The sequence below is a fragment of the Uloborus diversus genome, chromosome 9, assembly GCF_026930045.1.
Source record: "Uloborus diversus isolate 005 chromosome 9, Udiv.v.3.1, whole genome shotgun sequence".
In the NCBI taxonomy this organism is placed as follows: Eukaryota; Metazoa; Arthropoda; class Arachnida; order Araneae; family Uloboridae; genus Uloborus; species Uloborus diversus.
In genome coordinates, this window is record NC_072739.1 from 103,280,016 (window position 1) to 103,303,693 (window position 23,678).

The 23,678-nt window shown below is 35.1% G+C and overlaps 1 protein-coding gene across 1 annotated transcript; it reads left to right on the forward strand.

Moving 5' to 3' along the window:
* The first annotated feature begins 1,001 nt into the window (after window positions 1-1,001).
* On the forward strand, window positions 1,002-23,678 carry LOC129230653 (protein singles bar-like). Its single transcript, XM_054865069.1, has 4 exons — window positions 1,002-1,118; window positions 19,085-19,267; window positions 20,046-20,186; window positions 23,578-23,678. The coding sequence occupies exons 1-4, from the start codon at window positions 1,011-1,013 to the stop codon at window positions 23,653-23,655; spliced, it is 510 nt and encodes a 169-aa protein (XP_054721044.1). The 5' UTR covers window positions 1,002-1,010; the 3' UTR covers window positions 23,656-23,678.

Below are 23,678 nucleotides of genomic sequence, written 5' to 3' on the forward strand. Positions count from 1 at the left end.
TTACAGGACATTAAGGGAATGAGAAAGGTTCAGAGACTCACTACCTATATATTTCAACTTTGATCACTGAAACGCGCAGTTGTAGTCATACCAAAACCTGATATTTTGAATGTTTTTTTTTCTTTAACTCCAGTAATAGATTTCTGATATGATTCCCTCACTTCGATTTTTTCGCACCCCCCCCCCCCACGCCGTAGCTACGCCACTGCCCTCCCCCACCCATGCAAATTCTTGAACATCAGAGGACTTGCGGGACAAATTTGGCAATGATCTGACGTAAATTATGGATTTGAAAAATAAAAAACCCCCTATGTGAATTCCTCAGAATCAAAAGACATCTGTGCCAAATCTGGAAAAAAAATCTGCCGTGTGGACTTGTATAACAACAAACACATCACACAAACATCCATCCATATATATATATATATATATATATATATATATATATATATATATATATATATATATAATATCAAGGGTTCCCAAAGCGGGTGTCGTGGTACCCTGGAAATCCGCAAGGAGAGGTGAGGGTAACCACAAAGTGTCTACGGTATCAATATATTCGAATAATAGCGATAGACTGATTCCCTGAGAAAATGATAATTCTTCAAAGGGTGCCACGAAGGAAGAGTTTTAGATCCCCTGAATCATATGAACAAGAGGAAATAAAATTGCACAGGTAAGATTCTCCAAGAACTGGTCTCATTTCTCCGTGGTCCGGTGCCGGTCTGCCGGACCAGCAGTTAAGTGTCTCCTTCTGTCCTTCTTTAGCACACAAACGTTCATTTACCCCGCGGTAAAGAACCAAAGAAAAAGGTCTGACGCAACTCTGCGGTCTTTGCCAAGAATTCTGTTTCGTTCTTCCGTGAATCGTCTCGATCCTCATCCCCCCTTCCTGTAAATCATGATTCGTTTAAACACTGCCTCTAACGCATCTCTTCAGATCCTTAGCCTCCGAGTGTCTCCGAAGCCTTACTTGCAGATGTTGGTGTCCTTGGACTTCGTTCAATATGCCTAATGTTGCTATCACCAGGACAGACATTGCTGCACAACGGAGAGTTTGCTGCTACACCGACTTTTTATCCACTCAACCTGGATTATGTAAACTCGGAGAACTGGTAAGTCGAAATTTGCACAAAAGCAGCAAATAAGTAAACGGGTTCTGATTACCAAATATAGTCGAGGCAAACCTAACCTAATAGAATATCAGAACTGTTTGAACAAAACTTGTCCCTGAGTGGGGAAAAATGAACGTATGCAAATTAAAAAAACTATAACTCGTTATTCATGAATGGGTAAATCAATTTGAACAATTTTTCAGCTAATATTTTAACAATTTATGGATCATTAACAGATTGGAAAAACAGATAGATTTTTTATATGGGTCAAAAAATTAGAATTATGTATTCATTCAATGTGAATTTCAAAAAGTACCGAAAATATTTGCATACCTGTTACTCTATAGTTTGTCACAAGTATGGAGCTTTGCGTCGGATAATTTTACGCTCTAATAAACGCCTTTTATTGCTCAAAATGGGTCGCCAAGGTGATAAATAGGAAAGAAACGAAGTTACGTATTGTATCATTTCTTAAAGTTAGAAAAAAAAATTCAAATGAATGTTTTACAATCTATGGTATGTAAGGTTTAAAAGGAATATATAGAAGGACTGACCAGCTAAAAAGTAACCGAAGTAAACAAGGTAGAAAAATTTTAACACCTGGCAGAGATGAACCCAAATTAAAGTAAATTTTCCAAAATAATCGTTGAAAAATGCTTCTTGCGTCCAAAAGTGTTGGACAGAATGTCTAGTTATCGTATCCACGCCAACTACACTTGGACGGTTGCATAAACTGCAGTTTTAATAGCGGATCTACGAAGTAAGACCAAAGATAAACATGAAGCAGAAACGTGCTCGAATCTCCTGAAGCAAAGAGAAGCTCAAACAGAGGCAACAAGGTTGAAAAGGCATTATATTTAGTGATGAATTTTTTTTTTTTTTTTTTTGAATTATCTGTGAACAAAAAAAGGAGTCCGGGTTTGACGTTTAAAAAGAAAAGCGTATGTGTGAAATCTTGTGTTCTCTCCACTTTGACACACATTTCTTGGTTTGTGGGTCACTTCACACTTCACACTTTAAGGACTAAGAAATGTGGAACGTTCATTTAAATACCTTATTTGCACTTATATTTGGTTAGAATAAACTTGTTTCCGAAAAGTGGAAAATATTCTACTTTTTGAATTTGGGTTGTATTATACAGTAATTAAGCAAGAAAAATTGAATCAACTTTTGAAAAATGCATCGACTTCACAAAAAGAAACTTGATATTATTTCGGTAAGGAAAAGCTGACAGCCTCATTTAATAAAAAAAATCTTTGATTTTCGGCAGAGAGAGCTTTGAAACCCTTTTGTTTTAGCTTAAAGGAAGTGAGTTCTTATTTTTGACGGTCTGTTGTACAGTACAACCTCGTTTCTCCAGACTAATTGGGACCGAAGACCATGCGGATGAACAAAAAGCCGAATACTCCGGAAAATAGGGGCAGTTAGCAGAACTTTCCTTAATAAGCAAATATACCTTTTATGAAAGCAAAAAAAAAAAAAAAAAACTTTGCAACCAAATTACATAGGATTCCTTCACCCAAACACTTTTTTCATGCATACTACAGTGAAATAATAAAGCGCAGTAACTGCACATTTTTCATCTTTTTGTATTTTTGTCATCTGTAGTGTAGGGTGTCTTGAAAAAGACAGAATGTTTTCAAAAATGCATAACAGGAAAACGATTAATGATAAAAATAAATTTTTGCAGAAAATTCATGTGATGGGCCGTAAATTTTTTCCCCTGGAGGAGCAAATGTTAATTAAAACATTTTTCAATAGATGGCGCTGCGGATAGTAAGCCCGTAAGTCGAAAACTAAGAACAAAAATTCACCGATTTTGCGACATGTGACTGCAGCCGACGGTAGACATTTTGAAAATATTTTTATGTAATTTTGTTTTTTAAAAACATTTTTCGAAAAATTATGATGTAATTTTCTATATTTCTTTGATTTACGCGCGTACTATCTGCAATGCCATCTATTGGAAAATTTTTGAACTAACATTTGCAACTTTGGAAGGGAAAAATTTAATGCCCGCTACGTGAATTTTCAGCAAGAATTTGATTTTTTTCATTAACCGCTTTCCTGTTATGCATTTTTGAAAGCAGTCAGTCTTTTTCAGGACACCCTGTACTTTAACTTTATTGAACCAGCTTGCTTATAACACACACACACAATTTTATTGACACAAAAAAACGTCAAATTTTGACATTACCCTAGTGTTAGTATTGAATCCAAAACGCTTTTATCAATTATCTCAAAAATTGATTTCCGCAGATGCCGCGCTTTACCTTCCCTCGGCAGTATAGTTTAGCTACAGTAGCAGTAGTGTTGGACCACTGCCGTCTCGGCGGTGGTTGGACTGACGATGGCGCTACAAGTACTCCATGTTGTTTATTAGACTACTATAATTTGTTGAACAATCTTTTCAGGAGTTGTACAGTCAAACAAAATAAAAAAGAATGTTTGGCGTTGTTCATTACTGCTTTGAAAACATTGTTTATGTGAGTATAAAACTTTTTTAAAACTACAACTTTGATCCGGATAAACCGGTTAAACGGGAGTCGGATAAATGAGGTTTTACTCTCTATCAAATGACGAGTTTGAAAAAATTGTCTTCTCTCTTTCTACGTCTATCGGGCATAAAGAAAAAAGAAGAAGAAATTAAAAAAAAAAATGTTAAAAAAACATTATCTTTGACTTCTTGATTCCTTCGGGAGTAATGAACGCAAAATGTCAGTAGAGAAAAACTTTTTCGAACAGAGCACCCATCGCTATTTCCGGGCATCCATCCAAACGCTGACGTCTTCGGTAGGAGACTCCCGAAGTCGTTGTTTTTCTTTAGAAACCGCTCTCGATTGCCTCTAAATTAAGAAATTGTGGGTTTCCTATTTTTGATGCGAAAGGTATTTTACAACGAAGGAAGGCACCCCGAGAATGCATTAGGCATGGAGTTGAAAGGAATAATTATGGCGGCTGGAGATTATTTTGATGTCAATCAGGGTTATAGATCTTTCGTGATTTGAAATGTGGATGACGCCGGACGTTGACCAAAAGGAAAGGTAATAGGTTTTTACGTTTGATTTTAATAGGAGGACTACGGAGTCGGAGGAAAAAAATACCGACTCCGACTCCGGGACTTTTAGAGCCTTCGACTCTGACTCCTACTCCGCAAGCTCTGACAGAGTTGCAGACTATGAGGGAAAATGACCAACTCTGACTCCTGAAATTTTCAAACCTTCGATCCCGACTCTGATTCCCACTCTTTTACCTCAAAATAAGTCCGACCCTGACTTTTCGACTCCGACTCCCGCAGCCCTGTTTAATAGGTCTATGAGATCCAACCTTTTTTTAATCACATATTTACGATCAGCATCATCTTTTAACTTTTTATACCAATTTTTGTTTAATTTGCCCCACAGCCTTGCTTCACAATTAAATTGAGACAAATTATCTCGTGATGTTAAAAAGAGCTCGATACTTTTGCAAATACTTAATACTGAAACTACCTTGGGTAAGGCAAAGATTTCTTCTTATTATTTTTTTTTTATGTCAAAATTTTGATTGGATTTAATTCAAAGAATGACGTATAAAAGCATCATCCAGGATAAAATTTGTAGTACAGTTAAACTCGGTTAATACGAACCATCAAAAACCCTCGAATGAGTACGTAATAGCAGTTATTCGTAACGTACCAACCAGAGGCGCTCCAAACTTAAACTTTACCGACAAAATTTACCGAATTATGATAATTTTGCCGGATTGTCAGACAAAATTTGCCGAATAAGGAAATTTTTGGAAGCTTATAGTGACTTCCCACAGGTAGCAACCATGAAAGCAGGGCCGTGCACAGAAATTTTAGGACTCGACCGATGGCATTTTTTGGCCGATGAGCCGATGCCGATTGTTCAAAGATGGCCGATGGCCGATTGCCGATTGTTTTCCTCCAAATGGCCGATTACCAATGGCCGATGGCCAAAAAAAAAAAAAAATCTAACAGAAATAAATTGATAAGATTGTCAGGGATTTAAAGGATCATTAATTCATTTCACTTTACTTTCTTTGTACGAATAAGGACTTGTAATAAAAAAAAAATCAAATTTCGACCTAATTTCTATTTTACGATCACCCAATTTAAACTTCACGAGTTTTTTCGGCACATCTGTACACGCATATGTACAGTCATAGAAAAAAAAAAGAAACACTTTTAATTATTCGGCCATTTTTCATGCTAGAAAGGAAAGAAAGATGTCATCCGACTTAGTTTAAAGTCTTCTTCAAAACTACGTAGGTAAAATTTTGATAAGGGACCATATACAAAGCAAAATGAGCACCAACTCTTGATTTTCAAATGGGAACCCCTAATTTTTGCTACATAATTATGTTTAGACCGCAAAATACAGCCAGGATACGAAATTTCACTGCATTCCGTGCAGTAGAACAGGAGTTATTAACGAAAAACGTTTTAGGGACCATCACCACATTGAAAACGCTTCTTTCAAGGTCACGGTTTATCAAGTAACGGAAGGTGAACAATGAAAAGATCGAGATTATCCAGCTCAACTCATGCTTTTTTGAAGTTCTCTTTTCTTCCGTAATCCGATACTTTTTAGCCGATTATGTTGCGGCAAAAAGCGATTTACGGTCGTTTTTTTTTTTTGAAAAAAAAAAGTAAAAATATTTACTGATTTTTGTCTATCTGCATTAACCTAAGAAAGACGGATGAGGTTTGGCTGGTCCATCGTATAGATCGTTCTTTAGTAAACCGAATAATGACAAATTAAAAGTAATGGAACTTTTTGACTTTTTCTAATATAAACCTATTGGATTGCTTATATAATCATTCAAGCCTCAAAGAAATGTAAATATTCAACCTTATACCTAGAAACATGATGTGAATATGTTTGATAAATGTTGCACCTATGTTACAGGTTTATTTTGGAATGAATAAAAAGTCTTTGATTGTAAAATGGAATTGCGCGTTTTTAATTTCGCAGAACATCGGCAGAAGTTTGAGCCATCGCACACAAAAATATAAAAAATATACCGCACAACGTGGGAAGACGCAGCATTAAATAGATTGGAGACTCGAGCGAAGCAAGGTCCATTTATTCCGTGAAAACTTGCTCTAAATACATAAAATGAACGAAGTATCAATCTAAAAAATAAAGCAGAAACAGGAGAATATAAATACCCGTTGATGAGCAAACCCTTTATACTCGAACTTTATTTGGGAAAAATTAGGTTATTTGAATTAACCGAGTGGACAAACACAGTAATTGTTCTAGAGGCTTTTTTTGTAATCAAAGAAAGAGAATTTGTTTCAAATCCTAATTTATGCGAAAGATCATAATGCGTAGTATTATTAAAAAGATAACACAATCGGCGGTTTTAGTTAAACATGTAACATCTCTTAAAACCAATTTAGGAAAGTAATTTCCCAATGCTGTTTCTAGCAACGAGAGTCGAGATGGTTCAACCCGTAATTTAAATGAAAAAAAAAAAGTCATTTTAATTTTTAACCAAGGTGAACGGCAATCTGACTTCTTGTCATTTCTCCGATTTTTTAACATTACAAACAAAACTTAGCTTTATATGATTTTGTTTCGCGCACTATATACTACTTGCACACTAGCATTATCTACAGCATCAGGCTGGCGCACCTATAGCAAATACTATAGGCAGCATACCCGACAGGCGGGTTGAACTACCCAGAAGCTACGATTTCGTCCTCGCTGCATATTTCGCAGACTGGAATCGGAACTAAGCGTGTGGGATGCGGAAGTCATCTTATTGAAGCTGAGAGTGCGAATAAACTGGTAGGCAAAGTAAATTTATCTGCTGTATGTTTTACGGCATCTCACTGGTGAGATAAATTTTCTTCATCCACCAGTTTTTAGGCACTCTCGGCTTCAATGACATGACACCTGCTACATTGTTCGGTTAAATCTAGTTCAGGGCTGTTGTGTTCAATATTAGGACTCACAGCAACCATGGAATGGGAAAACCAATTCGCAGTGAAGACGCGGGCCGCATTCTGCCCGCGACGTTGGTCCATGTGGCCCGTTGTGTGTTCAAAGAATATGAACAGGAAGTAGAATTAGTTCCAGTGTCACAGAGTTGGAGCCGAATATCCAGATATTGGATTCTGAAAAAGATGCATTTAATAAAATAGGCACCCATTAGTTGATAACAATATTTTTTTTCACTTTCTTTCTTTGACGATATTTTTTCCATGTTGTTCAAAAGAGAAGAAAATTTTTTGAAATTTTATCATTGTCTTGCGAGAATTATTTTAATGTGAAATACACGCCAATGACCGAGAAAGTAAATAGAAAAAATAGTATTTAAATTATAATTAAGAATAAACAAAAACTCAACTTAATCTAACACGCAAATTAATGTTTTGTTAAATCTTTGACGAAGTCAAAAAAAAAAAGTTCACAATTAGCCACAACTACTACTTTTGTGCTGAATACAGCTCAAAGCACGCGGCCCACTAATGCGATTGAGATTTCCTCTCCTAGATCCTAACACATTGAAAATTATTCAAACTCTATACAAAAAAAATTAATTCCTAAAAACCAGTAAACTTATCTAAGAGCAATTATTACTTTTTGACCCATTTGGATACTGTTAAAGGAGAAACTTCACACTGTCGGCTATTTTTCGAGTACTTTTTCCCGAATTAGACAAGGCAATAATTTTTTCCTTTTAGCAAATTATCACCGGGAAGAGCCACTAATTCTACACTCTATTACAACATGACTGGCAAGACACTGGGGTTTTGTTGTATGTTTCTGTGAAAAAGTTGTGCATGTTAATTTTTTTGAGCAATCACGATTGCTTATTGCTTTCATTTGACTGTTTTAATGTGATATCATTTTATTTTTCCCACCAGCACCCTCCGCAGCACCATCGTCGGCCGGCCGCCTCACGATGCTGCTCCTCTGGCGAAAACAGTCTCCAGGTCGCGTCAATATCCTACACACACACATACACTCGCTCCTACACACACACATACACGCACTCCTACACACACACACATACACGCACTCCTACACACACATACACACTCATGCCTGCACAGACACAAAACACTCATGCCTACATACACACACACATACGAACGCCTACACGCACATGGGCGTACACACACACACACGAACGCCTACACGCACGCACATGCATACATACACACACACGCACAAACACGCATGCGCTTACACAAACACACACACACACGAAAGCCTACAATTACGCGCGTACACACACATACGAACGCCTACACGCACACGCGTGTACACACACATACACGAACAATCTACACGCACCCGCGCGTACACACACATACACGAGCGCCTACACGCACACGCGCGCACACACACAGCACTGCATACACAACACGCACACACATGCGCTTACACAAACACATACACGGCTCGTGATTGCGAAAAAACATTATTTGAATTCAAGATGCCAAAAATTCAAATTAATATATATATATATATATATATAATATATATATATATATATATATATATATATATATATATATATATATATATATATATATATATATATATATATATATTATTTGAGTTATTGTTTTACAAAAGGCAATGGCTAAACTCAGAAAAAAATAAAAAATAAAAATAAATAAATAAAAAAAAAATAAAAATAAAAAAAAAAAAAAAAAACAGAAGTATTTAAAGTATAGCTTTTGATTTAAAAAGTTCTATAAAATATTCTTTTATTAGACAATGAAGTAGTGTTTCGCATTATTTACATTGACGTCTGAACGATATCTACAAAAAACTGACGGTTGCAATATTGTGTTGTTCTTCTGCAGAGGACAGCGAATAAATTTATGCATTTAAAAAATTCATAGGCGTAACTCTAATGTAGAAAAACCACGTTATAATTGGTTTGCTTAGTTTGTTGAACAATTTTTTTCTTTTTTTTACGAAGAAACCAACTTTCATAATTTCTGTTTTAAAAAAGTATACGGTCCCCTAAAGTAGGAAAAAAGGAATTTTTAAGCATAGCGCAAAAACTACTGAATATTTTGAGCTCAAATTTTGGATTCCCTCATAAAAGCTCTTCTAGATTGTTTTTCTCTTAAAATTTAATATGGTTTCAGATCATATTTTTTTCAAAAAATATTAAAATAATTCATAAAAAAAACTAAAATTACATTTTGGGCGTTATAAATGATGTTTTTATTATTGGGTCGATTCACATTTTGATATAAAAAAACAATCTTTGCCGTGCTTGATCTAGTTTTTGTTGTTATGAGTAAAAATATCAAAATACGTTTTAACATTACGAGAGGAATTTTTCAAAACTCGATTCTGAAGTAACGGCTGGATCGAATTAAACAAAACTTTGTATACAAAGTTAAAAAAAGATGCTGATTACAAATATGTGATAAAAAAGGGGGGTTCTCATTGAAAAATTTGAAGTTGATGCTCGTTTTAATATGAAGACGACCCCCTTAACAACAATTTTTTTACCATAATTATGTAGAACTTTTTATTCCTGAAACAATGACACCTTACACGTGTCTTTAGTATCAATAGTCTTTGAATACGATCGAGTGTTTCGTTTTTTTTTTTCTATGACTGTACCAAAGAACATATAGATGACCAAAATATCCATTTTGAACACCTCCTCAGTTAATTATCGCAAGTTCTCTTGTAATGTCTTCATACGCGTAAACTTGCTTCACTCAGAAACGTTATGAAATAGTAAGTTGAAAACTCACACGTATACGTAGTATGATCTAAAAGTTCGAAGGACAAGTAGTATAAAAACCTTTACCCTGAATAGTTCACATTACTGAGGCACATCTATCTAAAAAATAATCACCTTGAACGACTATGCACTGCCAACGTTTGTATAGCTTTTAGAAGCCACTCCTGGCAGCCATTTTTTCGCAACGCCTCTTGCGCTGCTGCTTTAACTTCATCGTGGGAAAAGAAGGCGACTTTCATGTTGAGGATGCACGGTTTGATTGATCAATGCTCTAATATGACAAACAAATAGCATAACGTTTCGTCGGACTTAGCTCCGTGTGACTCTTACCTGTTCCCAGCAAAAAAAAAAAAAAAAAAAAAATTCCATGGACGCCGCTTTTCTTTCGTCAGGAGAAGATAAAGCTGCATCATAGTAGGCTGCGAAAAAGGCTTCCAGGAGTGTTTCCAAAAAGTTATACGAACACTGGCAGAAGTACATAGTCCCTCAAGGTGACCCTTTTGAAGATGGATGTGCAGTAATTAAAGTGGAAGGATTGCACGTAGACATTTTTTAGTCATGAAATTAAACGAAAAAGGTAACAGATAAATTACAATATTAAATCATAATAGGAATATTTTTATACTTATTTAAAATTAATGAATAGAAAAAATTTGCATTTTTCATAAAAGCTATAACAGTGACATAAATTTTTTTTGAAAAAAGAAATAGCCATGAAAAGAGTGAGGTTCTTAAAACGCAGCTACAATAAACAAACTCGATATTTACTCCAAGTTAATAATAACTGAATACATATACTACTTGATCTGATGTTTGCACACATAATATTGAACAATTTGATTGTTTAAAATCTTTTATGAAGCACTACAAACAAGTTCAAATTATTTTTTTCCATTTACCAATAATTTGCTGAAATTTAAAAAAATGCTTAGTAGCTTAATCCTTGAAACTTTTCTATAACATATTATTAAAAATATGATGAAAACGAAAGTAACTCGTTCATTGATTTTATAAAAATACATTAAAATAGTTACTTACAATAAAAAAAATCAATCGGTATAAATGATGCAAAAGATATGGCGCATTACGAAATAAAGATGAAAACAAGAATAAAAAATACGCAAAATGACATTTCTTGAGCAGAATAAATAATCGTTAAGAGCCATTATTTTGAAATTCAGACAAAAAAAACGGAAATTTTGGCAGTGACCATTTTTGATTTTCCTAATTTTTTTATGTCTCAAAGTAGGTCATAAGAAGTAAACATTCTGAAATTTTTAGCTTTCCAAAAAATTTTTTTCGCTCGTTAAAAATTCCCAAAGTTTGACGTTTTGCAGCGCTTTTTAGAAAAATTCTAAAAGTCGCATTTCAGTGCGCTTTAGCTCTTTATAGAAACACCACCCCACGGTTATGATTATATTTATTGGTTGTACTGTATCTAGTGATGACGACTTCATAGTTATTTTGGTTGGGGGATGTTGATTTCTTCAGATAAGGGGTCGCAAAGTATGGATTTTATCCGTTTTCCGCGCAAGTTGAACCTTGCGTTATTTCCCCCAAAAAGCCACCCCCCGAAAAAAATGTAACATATACTGAAAGTTTATACTATGAAGAGAGTAAGTGACACAAAATTTGTTTGAGGTTTAATTTTTTTTAGGAGAAAAAATGCCCTGATATTTTTCAAATTATCAAAAATTGTGCTTTTTTGATCACAATTAACTCAAAACAGCATCACTAGGAAAAAAAAACCTTTTATATATTATGGTACCTGGCTATGTGTAAAAACATCATGAAAAAGAAAGCAGCATGGGATCTCTTCTTGTTTTCCAGAAAATAATTTTTTTTTGTAGCTCATTTTATGCGTTTTCTCGTACGTAAAACTTGTGTCCCAGTATGCAGGATTAGATCTTTTAAAACTTTAAGGATGTAGTAAGAATGTATATATGTGTGTATAGAGAAAGAAAAAGACTAGTAATACTTTATTTTTCTGATTTTTACAAATTGGTGTTATTTTAATTGCAGGTAATTCAGAAAACGATAAATCGATATCATATATATATATATATATATATAGTACATGTATATATTTATATATGCATATATATAGTATATATATATATATATATATATATATATATATATATATATATATATATATATATATATATATATATTATATATATATATATATATATATATATATATATAGTACATGTATATATTTATATATGCATATATATATATATATATATATATATATATATATATATATATATATATATATATATATATATATATATATATATATATATATATATATATATATAGATTTATCGTATCAATCCCAAAATAATTCTTTCTTATTTATGTCCGTAGCAATGGAAGAACTATCATGAACAATATCTGTTTCACTTTCCTCTAAATGCCTTTTTTCTATGTCATCTTCAAATACCTCTAAAAGGCTGTCGGTTCTTGATAAATCAGTATTATCCGCTTTTTTTTTCCTTTGTACATCGGTTAAAAAAGCAGCTTCAATTTGACTTTTTGTCAGATATTCGTTCGGTTGGAATATTTTCATGTCTTCAATCATCTCTATTCACATTGCATGTTCTGCAACAAAAGAGAAAACAAAGAAGAAAACATTTTGGAAATCTCATGTGAGGGGGTGGGCTCTCCCAACTCGGTAAAAGTACACAATTTTCATTGAAACAAATAGAATTTCTTTATGAAAAGTTTCCTTTATGGTAAAAAACCGGCAGAAAACAGACGTCCGACCATGCAATGAGAACAGAGATGATTGAAGACATAAAAATATCCCAACCGAACGAATATCTGACAAAAAGTCAAATTCAAACTGTTTTTAGCTGATATCCCAAGCAAGAAAAAGCGAATAATACTGATTTATCAAGAACTGACAGCCTTTTAGAGGTATTTGAAGATGACATAGAAAATAGACATTTAGAGGAAAGTGAAGCAGATATTGTTCATGATAAATAAATAAATAAATAAATAAATAAATAAATAAATAAATAAATAAATATATATATATATATATATATATATATATATATATATATATATATATATATATATATATATGATATGGATTTATCGTTTTCTGAATTACCTGCAATCAAAATACCATCAATTTGTAAAAATCAGAAAAATAAAGTATTACTAGTCTTTTTCTTTCTTTATACACACATATATACATTCTTACTACATTCTTAAAGTTTTAGAAGATCTAATCTGCATACTGGACACATGTTTTACGTACAAGAAAACGCATAAAATAAGCTACAAAAAAAATTATTTTCTGGAAAACAAGAAGAGATCCCATGCTGCTTTCTTTTTCATGATGTTTTACACATAGCCAGGTACCATAATATATAAAAGGTTTTTTTTTCCTAGTGATGCTGTTTTGAGTTAATTGCGATCAAAAAAGCACAATTTTTGATAATTTGAAAAATATCAGGGTATTTTTCTCCTAAAAAAATTAAACCTCAAACAAATTTTGGGCCATTTACTCTCTTCATAATATAAACTTTCAGTATATGTTACATTTTTTTCGGGGGGTGGCTTTTTGGGGGAAATAACGCAGGTTCAACTTGCGCGAAAACGGATAAAATCCATACTTTGCGACCCCTTATCTGAAGAAATCAACATCCCCCAACCAAAATAACTATGAAGTCGTCATCACTAGATACAGTACAACCAATAAATATAAACATAACCGTGGGGGTGGTGTTTCTGTAAAGAGCTAAAGCGCACTGAAATGCGACTTTTGGAATTTTTTCTAAAAAGCGCTGCAAAACGTCAAACTTTGGGAACTTTTAACGAGCGAAAAAAATTTTTTGGAAGGCTAAAAATTTCAGAATATTCACTTCTCATGACCTACTTTGACATATAAAAAAATTATAAAAATGAAAAATGGTCACTGCCACACCTTGTCTGAACTTCAAATAATGGCTCTTAAATATTTAAGAAATGCTTAAAACGACCGAGGGAGGGGGGGGGGGGGCGGGGTCACCTGCTGATTTTGGAGTAACTCACAACATTAAACTTCGTTCCCAACTTCGGCCTCATTTGTTTAGTACAGAACCGCTACCACCAACGCCTCGCAACAGTTTCTGAGTCGACTTCAGCACTTCCGAAGAAAAAATTCAAAAGTCCCTTTGATTTCCGAATTATATCACCATTCAAAACGTCTTTAATCAATTTCTTACATTTATGCTCTAAATTTTTCCTAAACAATAGATTAAGTTTGAAAAAAAAAAAAATCTCTCTCTAATTTTATGAACGGTGTTAGTTTAAAAAAACTCGGAAGTGCAACTAGAGTTTAATTCCAGAAATAAGGGGGGGGGGGAGGGTACGCAAGTGTTTTAAAAATTACCGTCGGTTCAACTGGAATCTATCAAAATGGCACAAAAACCGGTTTCGCCATCTCATATTTGTTTCCATGGTCTCCAATTCTGCAATATAAACTCTATAACAAAAAAAATCGACGCATCAAGAAGCAATCATCCGATTGCTTTGAAATTTTGCATGCATGATTGTTTTGACCAGATGTGCAAATGAATAAAATTTGATATCCAATGAATGAATAGTTTGATCTCCAGCGCATCGAAACTGTCCATCCAGCAGATGTATATAAAGAGCAGTTCTTCAAGAGTTGTTAAAACATTCGGTTTGATTGCGATTCAGATTACCTTTTTAACAACTTAAAAATGCCTCGCCGCATGGTTCGTGCTCATTACGAGCAACTGTCATAGTTTTAACGAGGTCATATCATTAGATTAAAAGAGGCCGGTTGGTCAAATCGGAGAATCGCTCGTCATTTGAGTTGCGGCGAATCGAAGATGCAGGCAAGGATGGGTAGAAAATGGTTCAGCGTCAGGATGTTAGCGGTCGACTTAGGGTCACAACAGATCGTGATGACAGAGTGATTGTCCGATCAGCTGTCACAGCGCTTTTCTTCATCTGTATGAACCATCAGACGTTCAACCCAAACACCATTGTCCATCATGACCATTTACAGACGTTCGGGACAACGAAATCTACGCTCGCGCCGACCGTTACGCCACCTGCCACTGACGCCTACACACTGCCGAGTCAGATTACAGTGGTGCATGGCTCGATCAGGTTGGAATGGTGCCGACTGGGGATATATAGTCTTTAGCGACGAATCCCGCTTCCAACTGTGTCATGACGATCATCGAAGACGTGTTTGGGGACACCCAAGACAGAGGAGGGATCCCGGTTTCACTTTTGCATCCACACTGGCCCTCAACAAGGACCTTGTACCCTTGATAACTGGACCCCTTTCGTCTTAATTAGAGGTACACTTACTGCACAGTGGTACGTCGACGACACCCTTAGACCTGTTTTGTTGCCGTTCCTTTTGCAGTACCCTCGGCTGGTTTTCAGCAGGACAATGCCAGATAACATACGGCATGTGTTGCTATGAACTGTCTGCAAGCTTGTCAAAACTCTTCCGTGGTCTGCCAGATCGTCAGGTCTCTCTCCCATCGAGCATGTCTGGGATATGATGGGATGGCGATTGCATCTGGCAAGGAATGTTGATAACCTCGTCCGACAATTGGAGCGAATTTGGCCGAAATACCGCAGGACAACTTCCGGGAGCTACATCAGTGTTTCCCACGTCGTGCTTCAGCTTGTATCTAGGCTAGAGGCGGGTCAATACCTTATTGAACTTGTTACTGTAACTCTGACCTAAATTATTCAATTGTTCTAAGAATTTAATCATTTACTATTCTGCGCATTGTCTTCCTATCCACAAATTTTCGTCTCAATCGAATCACTCCTTCTTGGTGCGTAGATTTTTTGTTATAGAGTGTATCACCAAATGATCGTCAGTTTGAGACGCTATATTAGTTTTGTATTGAAATAAGTAATTAATAGCCACAAAAAAAAAAGAGTAAATAGGCTTTTTAGAACACCCGATCGAAAACAAAAAGGGAAGTGCACAACTGGAACGTACGCACACCCCACATGCGAAATTTTAACCTTCTACAGTTTACCATTTTTGAGTTATGACTTATGAGAGATACATACGTACATCCAGCCGCAAGAAACAACGCAATAATTAACTTGTTTGATACCTGAATGCAGTATTAAAAAACTGTCTCATGGGTGACTAAAATAGAAATTCATACTGAAGTTTAAGTAAACAATTTAATATGAAAACGAGAACTCCCTGTACTTAAGTACATTAAAAAGTAAAACAGCAAAGGTCTTTTCTTTTTTTCGAAAACATCGGCCAATTCCATCGGTTTTTCGATGTTTTTAAGGCCGATGGGCCGATGTTTCCTGCAAGTTAGCATCGGCTGCCGATGCCGATGGCTAAATTTTTGAACCATCGCGCCGATGCATCGGCCAGGCCCGATGTATCGGTCAAGTCCTAAGAAATTTTGTAGCCCGTCACAAATGATTTTTACCTTCATATTGTTTTCCTCTACGTCCCTACATATATTTCACCCCTGACTTTAAAAATTTTGGGCCCCATTAGGCTCGGGCCAACAGGTATCCCTTCTTCCCTTTGTGCACGTCCCCTGTGAAAGAGTGACTGTGAATAAATAAAGAAATGCTTCCCTATATTTAACTTTTTGTTAACTTTACTAATGTACACATTGTAATACAATAATTAGTACATTCAAAAAAAAAAGAAAAAAAAATCTTAAAATTGGATGTTTGTGAAAAAAATTGGAAAAGGAAAACGATAATCAGCTATTGTGAGACAGGTTGCAATTGGACAACTTTTGTCAGACAGCTATGGTGAGCAGGGCCGTATCCAGAGGGGGGGGGCCTGACGGGCCCGGCCCCCCCCCCCCCCGAAACCCAAAATGTTTTGCACCGTAAAACAGGTTTTTTTTTTTTTTTAAAATTCCTAATGTCAGAAAAGGAAAGTAACAATGTTTATTTTTAATTCTTAATTTTGCTACTATTTAAAAATTTATAATATTTTGTAAGAAATACAGAAAAAGCAGTTCTAGTTCTCATTAGCTGCAAAGCACACTTGAAATTTAGACCTTTAATTAGGACTTCCTGCTCTCTTTCACAATTCAAAATCAGGGCAGTCCAGGGTTAAGTTAGGCCCTTTGTCAGTTCGGTAGATTTTTCAAGTCTATCAAACTGACTTCTATGACTTCCTCCTCCAGGGGCATGCACAGAAATTTTGGGGCTGTCACAAATGCTTCTTTTGGGCCCCCCCTCCATATTGCTTACCTATATTTTCAACCCTAGGTTTAAAAATATTGGGCCCCATTTAAGCTCGAGCCCGGGCCAACAGGTGTCCCTTCTCCCCTATGTGCACGACCCTGCCACTCCTCTCCCTAAAACTCATTATAAAACTTACACTGTACTGATTTCGAGCCGGGGACTCCCCCAAAGGCTGGGCCCCTAGTTTCCGATTAGGCGAGTATCTTGTTACCAAGATGTGACAAATTCAGCTCCTTAATACATCCTGAGTAAAAAATGCAAAGATCACGATTCTCGCGTTTTTGTAGCAAAACTTTCAAGATCATTTTTGTGACTGATATGTTTCTTGTCTTGCATTTATTTAATGCCGAATTCAGTATCATGGAAGTTCTTTTGTTATTGCTTGTTTTTTTTCTTACTTCTACTGCATACTGTTAATATCTTTAGTATGAGAGAAAAAAAAAATAACACTTACTCTACTCTCTTTCTTTTTCTGCACTACTTGTGATTGAAAAAAAAAAGTTTGTTTCGAGAAATATTTCGTTGCAATTATTTTTAACTTAAAACGGGTGTGTCTTACAAAGTTATAATCATTTTGTAAGACTGCAATCAACTTCTGAAAAGTGTAAATAAAGAGCTTCAAATAATTTCAACTGTTCGAGAGTCTGAAAATTATTTAAGTTTTTGAAATTCCTTGAAAAGTTCTTCAATTTTGTATCTTATCAAGAAAATAAAGTATGAATTGTCTAAATGGCTAGAATATTACTCTTCCGTTCTTATTTTCTGAATGTCTACACCATTTCTTTTAAACTATTTTGTACAATTTTCATACTGTAGGGCATTTAATGAAAAAAAAAGGGGGGGGGGGAGGGGGAGTGATCAAAAAAAAACTTCACTAAAAGCCGATATGAGCAGATGACGAAGTGCTTCTCTTTTCTCCTCTCTCGTTTTTCCCCTCTGTCCATTAAGTTCCATGATTTGTCGAGCAAGCAGTTTTTATTTTGTTTGATTTTGATTTGCAAAAGAATGTATAACCTTTAAAAAACTTTGTTTGCCTTTTTTTTCATATTTTTGTTGTCACAATTACCTAATATAAGGCCTCAAAATACAGCTTTTTTTTCCGAAAATTTCTCGGGGGAAAACCCCCGACCCCCTGAAATTATGGATGTTCTACATCCGACTTAAAGGGACACTCTCCTGTTATCCTTACCACTACAAGGTGAGTAAGAAAAATAATAAGAAATTAAAATAACAACAGTTCAAACAGTGGAATCATTAAAAATCGAGACAAAAAGTCTTCTATGTTAACATTTTTATGCGTTTGGTGTGTCTATATATACTATATGTGTGTGTGTGTTAGGGAAGGGCAATGTGCTAATCCGGGCCCCTCCCGAAAAAAATTTCTGGATACGGCCTTGATGGTGAGAGATCCCCACCGCAAGATGAACAGTTTGGTCAACGTCGCCAATCCTAGTATGGTAAGGTACATATGGTAATGTACATACACATGTGACCATTATAAAACCCCTCACCCCAAATGAAAATTTTGGCTCGTTATGATCGAATCCTCGGTCCCTCGTTCTGGCTGCGCTAGTCCTCATAACAAAAAAACGTTGCGACCAACAACGTTGCTGAATCCATGCTAGTTATCAAACATGGATGAATTTTTGAACCTGAGTATTGCACTCGCTCCCTAAAGACAATAATATTTGTTCTATGGTCTCTACGAAATCATTTTAAGGAACTCACTCATTTAACTAGCAGAATTCGAACGAATCGAATACGATCAATTGTATTTATCAATTCCTTTGCCCCACTCAGGTTATCCCTAGCCAGGAGTATCCTTTGCTCCATCCAAAAGGAAATTTCTCGCTACGCAACTGATAGATAGAAATCGATCGAATCGAGCAAAATCGAATTAAATGAGCCTCTTAATAAGAAAATCTTATGCTAGATCCATTTTTCCAACTGCTACTGACTGACATAGTAGTTGTATTCTTCTTTCGCAGGTGTTTGGAGGTATCTGCGTTGGTTTGATGATCACCTATGGTACTCCGGTTTGGTTGACACTGGGCCTGGCGTATCCACTTTTCTTGGTGAACTCTTCAGCAGCTTTACTCTTCACCTCGATCAGCCTCTTTTGTTATATCATTTCTGAGCACTCATACAGAGTCATCAGGACAACTATTCTTGTAAGTATGAAATCCAAAAAACTGCGCTGTTTTCAGCAATAAGTTACCGCCCTCAAACCAGGGATAAGACAGAACTACATGAACTTTTGCTGCTTAACTTACTACTTAATACCCAAGCTTTGTTATCTCATTTCTGAACAAACATACACGGGGGTCGATCAGGCTAAGGTGATGCCTAGGTCCTGGAAAAATTTTTTGCTTCTTTCATACAAACATTCTTATATTTTGAAAGAAATAGTTCTGGAAAAATTTTAAAAAGAGTAAAATGTACCCAATTTTGGTGCTTATAAAATTGCGGTGCTTTAGTCCACGGACCTACAAAACTGTGCGTAAATCAGGCAATGCAGAGTCATCAAGACAACTACTCTAACTTGTAAGTATGAAATCCAAACATCGAACTGCTTTCAACAGTAAGTCACCGCAGTTAAGCCAGGGCTTAAGACTACATGCGCTTATTGCTTAAACCCCCCAACCTTGGTTGACTCATTTCTGAACACACATACAGAGTTAATTTTCTTTCCCCCATTTGCTTTAGGTTCTAATTTGTTAAAAATAATCGTCAACTATTATTGAGTGTTGCAGCTTAATGTGTAGCCTATATTTTCATACACTTGCCCAAATGGTTTTCAGTCCAAAATAGTGAATTTAGACACATTTTCAGCACCCCAAAAGCTTTAAAATATAATGTTGTTTATCTAGCAGAAATAAATTTTATTTATGTTTCATGCATAATTTTTGTCATTTTGGAGTTCTTCTCACGGAATCCTTCCTCTTACAGGAACTAGTCCAGAATGGCGTGGCGGCCATTTTATATGCTGTTGCTTCTGCGTTTCTCATCATGCATACTTCCTTCTTTTTGTGGCCAATGTACATTATCATTCCATATTTCCAGGCTTATCCAGCCCTAATGACGGCAGGGGTAAGTGGAATGATTTGAATTTTTTTGAGAAAAATGGCTTGTTAAGAACGACTTCGAGCGAAGAAAGAGATGGGTTTCAGAGGCTCTTCCACCCATTGTCCATAGGTCACATTGTTCGAAAAATAAAAAGTTTACTTAAACATATTACGAAATTTTTTTCGGCTTCATTTAATTAACTATTTTTTTATTTTGACAACTAAGCGTTGGGTAAAAAATTCAAAACCTACAAATAACTATATTACGAAATTCATTTCGGCTTCGTTTAATTAATTGTATTTTTTAATAAAGCCTTTTCATTTTTACAACTAAGCATTGTGTAAAAAATTGAAAAACCTACAACATTATTATTATTATTGTTATTATTATTTTAATAACATTTTTAGTTCATTGGAAAATTCAACAGGATAGGTAATGAAACCTATATAAGAACCAAACACTGTTGTGTTTTTTTCTACTACATTATTTTTCTAAGTAAACCGACGAAAAAAAAATCATCTAGCTAGAAAGCCATACGATAGTGTAATAATAAAAGAAACTAAAAAGTAGCAATTGACAGAATAATATTAAAACATGTTTGTGGACGAATAAATTGTTTGTCCTCGTCTCCCTGTTATCAAAATATAAGTTCTTATTGTGAGGCCGAAATTTAAAGAAAAGGCGCCAAATTTAGCGAGTTTCGGTGAGAAATGGAAGACTTCTTTCATACGCTTTGCAGCCGTTTGTACCATCTATTTTTCGCTAAGTCTTTAAACTTGCCGACTTTTTTTTAAATTTCAGAGACAAGGGCTAATAATTTATGCGTTAAAAAAAAAAAAATCATTATTGCACAATTTTTGTGTCTCCCTGGTAAGATCTCCTAACACAAGCAATAAATGTTCTAGATAACACTGCCAGATGGATTCAACCGTTCTTTCGTCATTGGATTTCTTAAATTTAATCTTATTTAGCTGAGGAAGAGGGATTCATATACCGCCAAAACATACACAGTAAGCTTGATACAAAATTACAATCTTTTTTAAATGTTTATTTATTTTCTTATTTATTTTTACAGTGGAAGAGATTTGAGTCCTATTAAACCCCACCCCATGAGCGTTGTCTTGACTCGAATCTTTATGAAATTCTTCCGAATAAACTCGAAATTATTTGCCGTTCGTTTTCAAGGTTGTCCATATTTTCGAGAAAAAACTGTTTCCACAACGAGCATTTCATTCCATGCTCTGAGGGCTAGCTCCATCAAAAGTAGCGGTTTTTGCTATTTTAATTTTATCTCCAAAAAATTTCCAGACTGACCGAGAAAAGTTTTGTTTATACTACTTTTCCTATTTATATGCATTTTTTAAGTGCCTACAGACTTATTGCCCTCATTTTAATAAGATAAAAAAAAGACGGGGAGGGGGGGAATCCTGAGCTGCTTGAAAAATCTTTTTTTTTTTTTTTTTTTTTTTTTTTTTGATTAAAATTAAAGTTACAGTAAAAAATTACTATACAGAATAACTTGATATTTCCACAAAACGACCGTGAAGTCATCACATCTTGTTCGTGAAGGAAAAACATTCGTTCTAAAATGTGCCGATAAATGGTGATGTCAGTGTTCACATTGCTGGTGTGAAAAGATATGCTAATAATATGAGCACCAGATTCATAGAAATAGGGCAAATACCCACCATTCTGGAGTGCACTGTACATACCGCAAAAGCAGGCTCGTCCTTTTAATTTTATCGGAAAACAAGATTATTTATCGGAAAACAAGAAAGAATACCCCAACTTTTGAGTAAAATTATCAACTTGGCATTGGGCCTATTGAGAGGAGATAGAGCAATTTACCCCTCTGACCCCCTAAATGACCGGCCAAGCTATGAGCTTGAGCTTCCAGTTAGAAGCAGAAATAGGAGGAGAGCACATCGAGCAGGAATGCTTCTTATTTTTCCATTTTCTTTATCACTGCTTTCTCTGCAAACAAGCAATCTTGTTATTTCCACAATAAATATTTTGAAAAACCCTAGAACTTGTCGCATCTTTTTGGCTAGCAACATTTCCATTCCATTTTGGCATTAATCTGACAATGTCATCTATCGGCACATTTTGCAACCATTTTCTTTGTCATCGATTGCGCCACGAATGTTTCGGTAAAATATCAAATCATTCTGATCAGGAAGAGAAGTTTTAAAATTAGAGCCTTTAAAAGAATAATATTAATATTATAAGGTTCATGAGGTAGTCTTTAGTATCATCCACTGTTGCCAGATGGTCAAATCCAGATTTTCCCAATTCCCTTCCAACTTTTCCCCATAAAGCGATGTTTTTTATCAAAATTCCCCAAATTCAAAAATTATTTTTCCACAAACATTTTCATAAAATGAATAGACTTCCTCTGATATTTTTGTCTCTTGAAAAAAAATTTTTTTCCCCCAAATAGCTAAATTTTCTTATAAAATTCCCCAACTTTTTTTTTCTTCCCATTTTCGCTTTTTTTTTTTTTGTCTTTATCTTTATTTTTTTTTTATCTTTACTAATAATAAAGCTGAAAGTCTCTCTCTCCGGATCTCTCTCTCTGTCAGGATCTCTGTGACGTGCATAGCACCTAGACCGTTCCACTGATTTTCATGAAATTTGGCAAAAAATCAGTTTGTAGCATGGAAGTGTGCATCTTTAAGTGATTTTTTGAAAATTCGATTTTGTTCTTTTTCTATTCCAATTTTAAGATCATTTTCCCGAGCAAAATTATCATAAGATGGACGACTAAATTACCAAGTTATCATAATGTGAAACTGTAACGTGGGCAAGTTAATTTGCGAGAAATTCATGATGCATTATTTGTAAATATACAGAGGAACCAAAATACCTTTTAAGTTTCTACTTCGGGCAAAGTCGTGCGGGTGCCACCAGTCATAAATACGAGCGCCTGACCGAGAGATAAGAAATAACCAAATATTTTTTTTCTACTCGCGTTTACTACTCTGGTTCTGTATGTGCATTTAAACTATGATTTTTGTATATATTTATCCAAGAACATTCTTCATCACACTTATTTTTGCCTGTTTCACGTATCAACTATAGTAACTCACGCAAAACTATTAATGCAAATTCCGTAGCATAAAATTCCACATAATACGAAATGTGAATTCCATAAAGCTGTTTGATACAAACAATGTAACTACTAGATGTCAAGACGCAAATTTAATTACAAATTTTTTCCCCCGAGGTTTTTGGTTTCCCCAGGTTTTCCCCAAGAAAAAAAATTTTTCCCCAAAGAATTCCCCTCAAAACCCATTTCCCCAAAATTTCCCCAGAGAGCACCAGATTTCCATAAAATGGGGAAATTTCCCCCAATCTGGCAACCACTGGTATCCTGTATTTTATAGACGCATTGTCTTCCTTCTATTTTTTTTAGGTTTTCGGATGTTTGAGTGCTGGCATTCATGCAATCGATTGCTACTTTGCTTACCGAACATTCAAAAGTTTTCGTTGAAGAGGACTCCATGAGAAAAGTAG

Excerpts from the sequence above, each read along its gene's own strand:
- LOC129230653 (XM_054865069.1), top strand. The coding sequence starts at position 1,011 with ATGCCTAATGTTGCTATCACCAGGACAGACATTGCTGCACAACGGAGA. Across the intron at positions 19,268-20,045 it reads TCATCAGGACAACTATTCTT|GAACTAGTCCAGAATGGCGT; the intron begins GTAAGTATGAAA and ends TTCCTCTTACAG. Across the intron at positions 20,187-23,577 it reads CAGCCCTAATGACGGCAGGG|GTTTTCGGATGTTTGAGTGC; the intron begins GTAAGTGGAATG and ends TATTTTTTTTAG.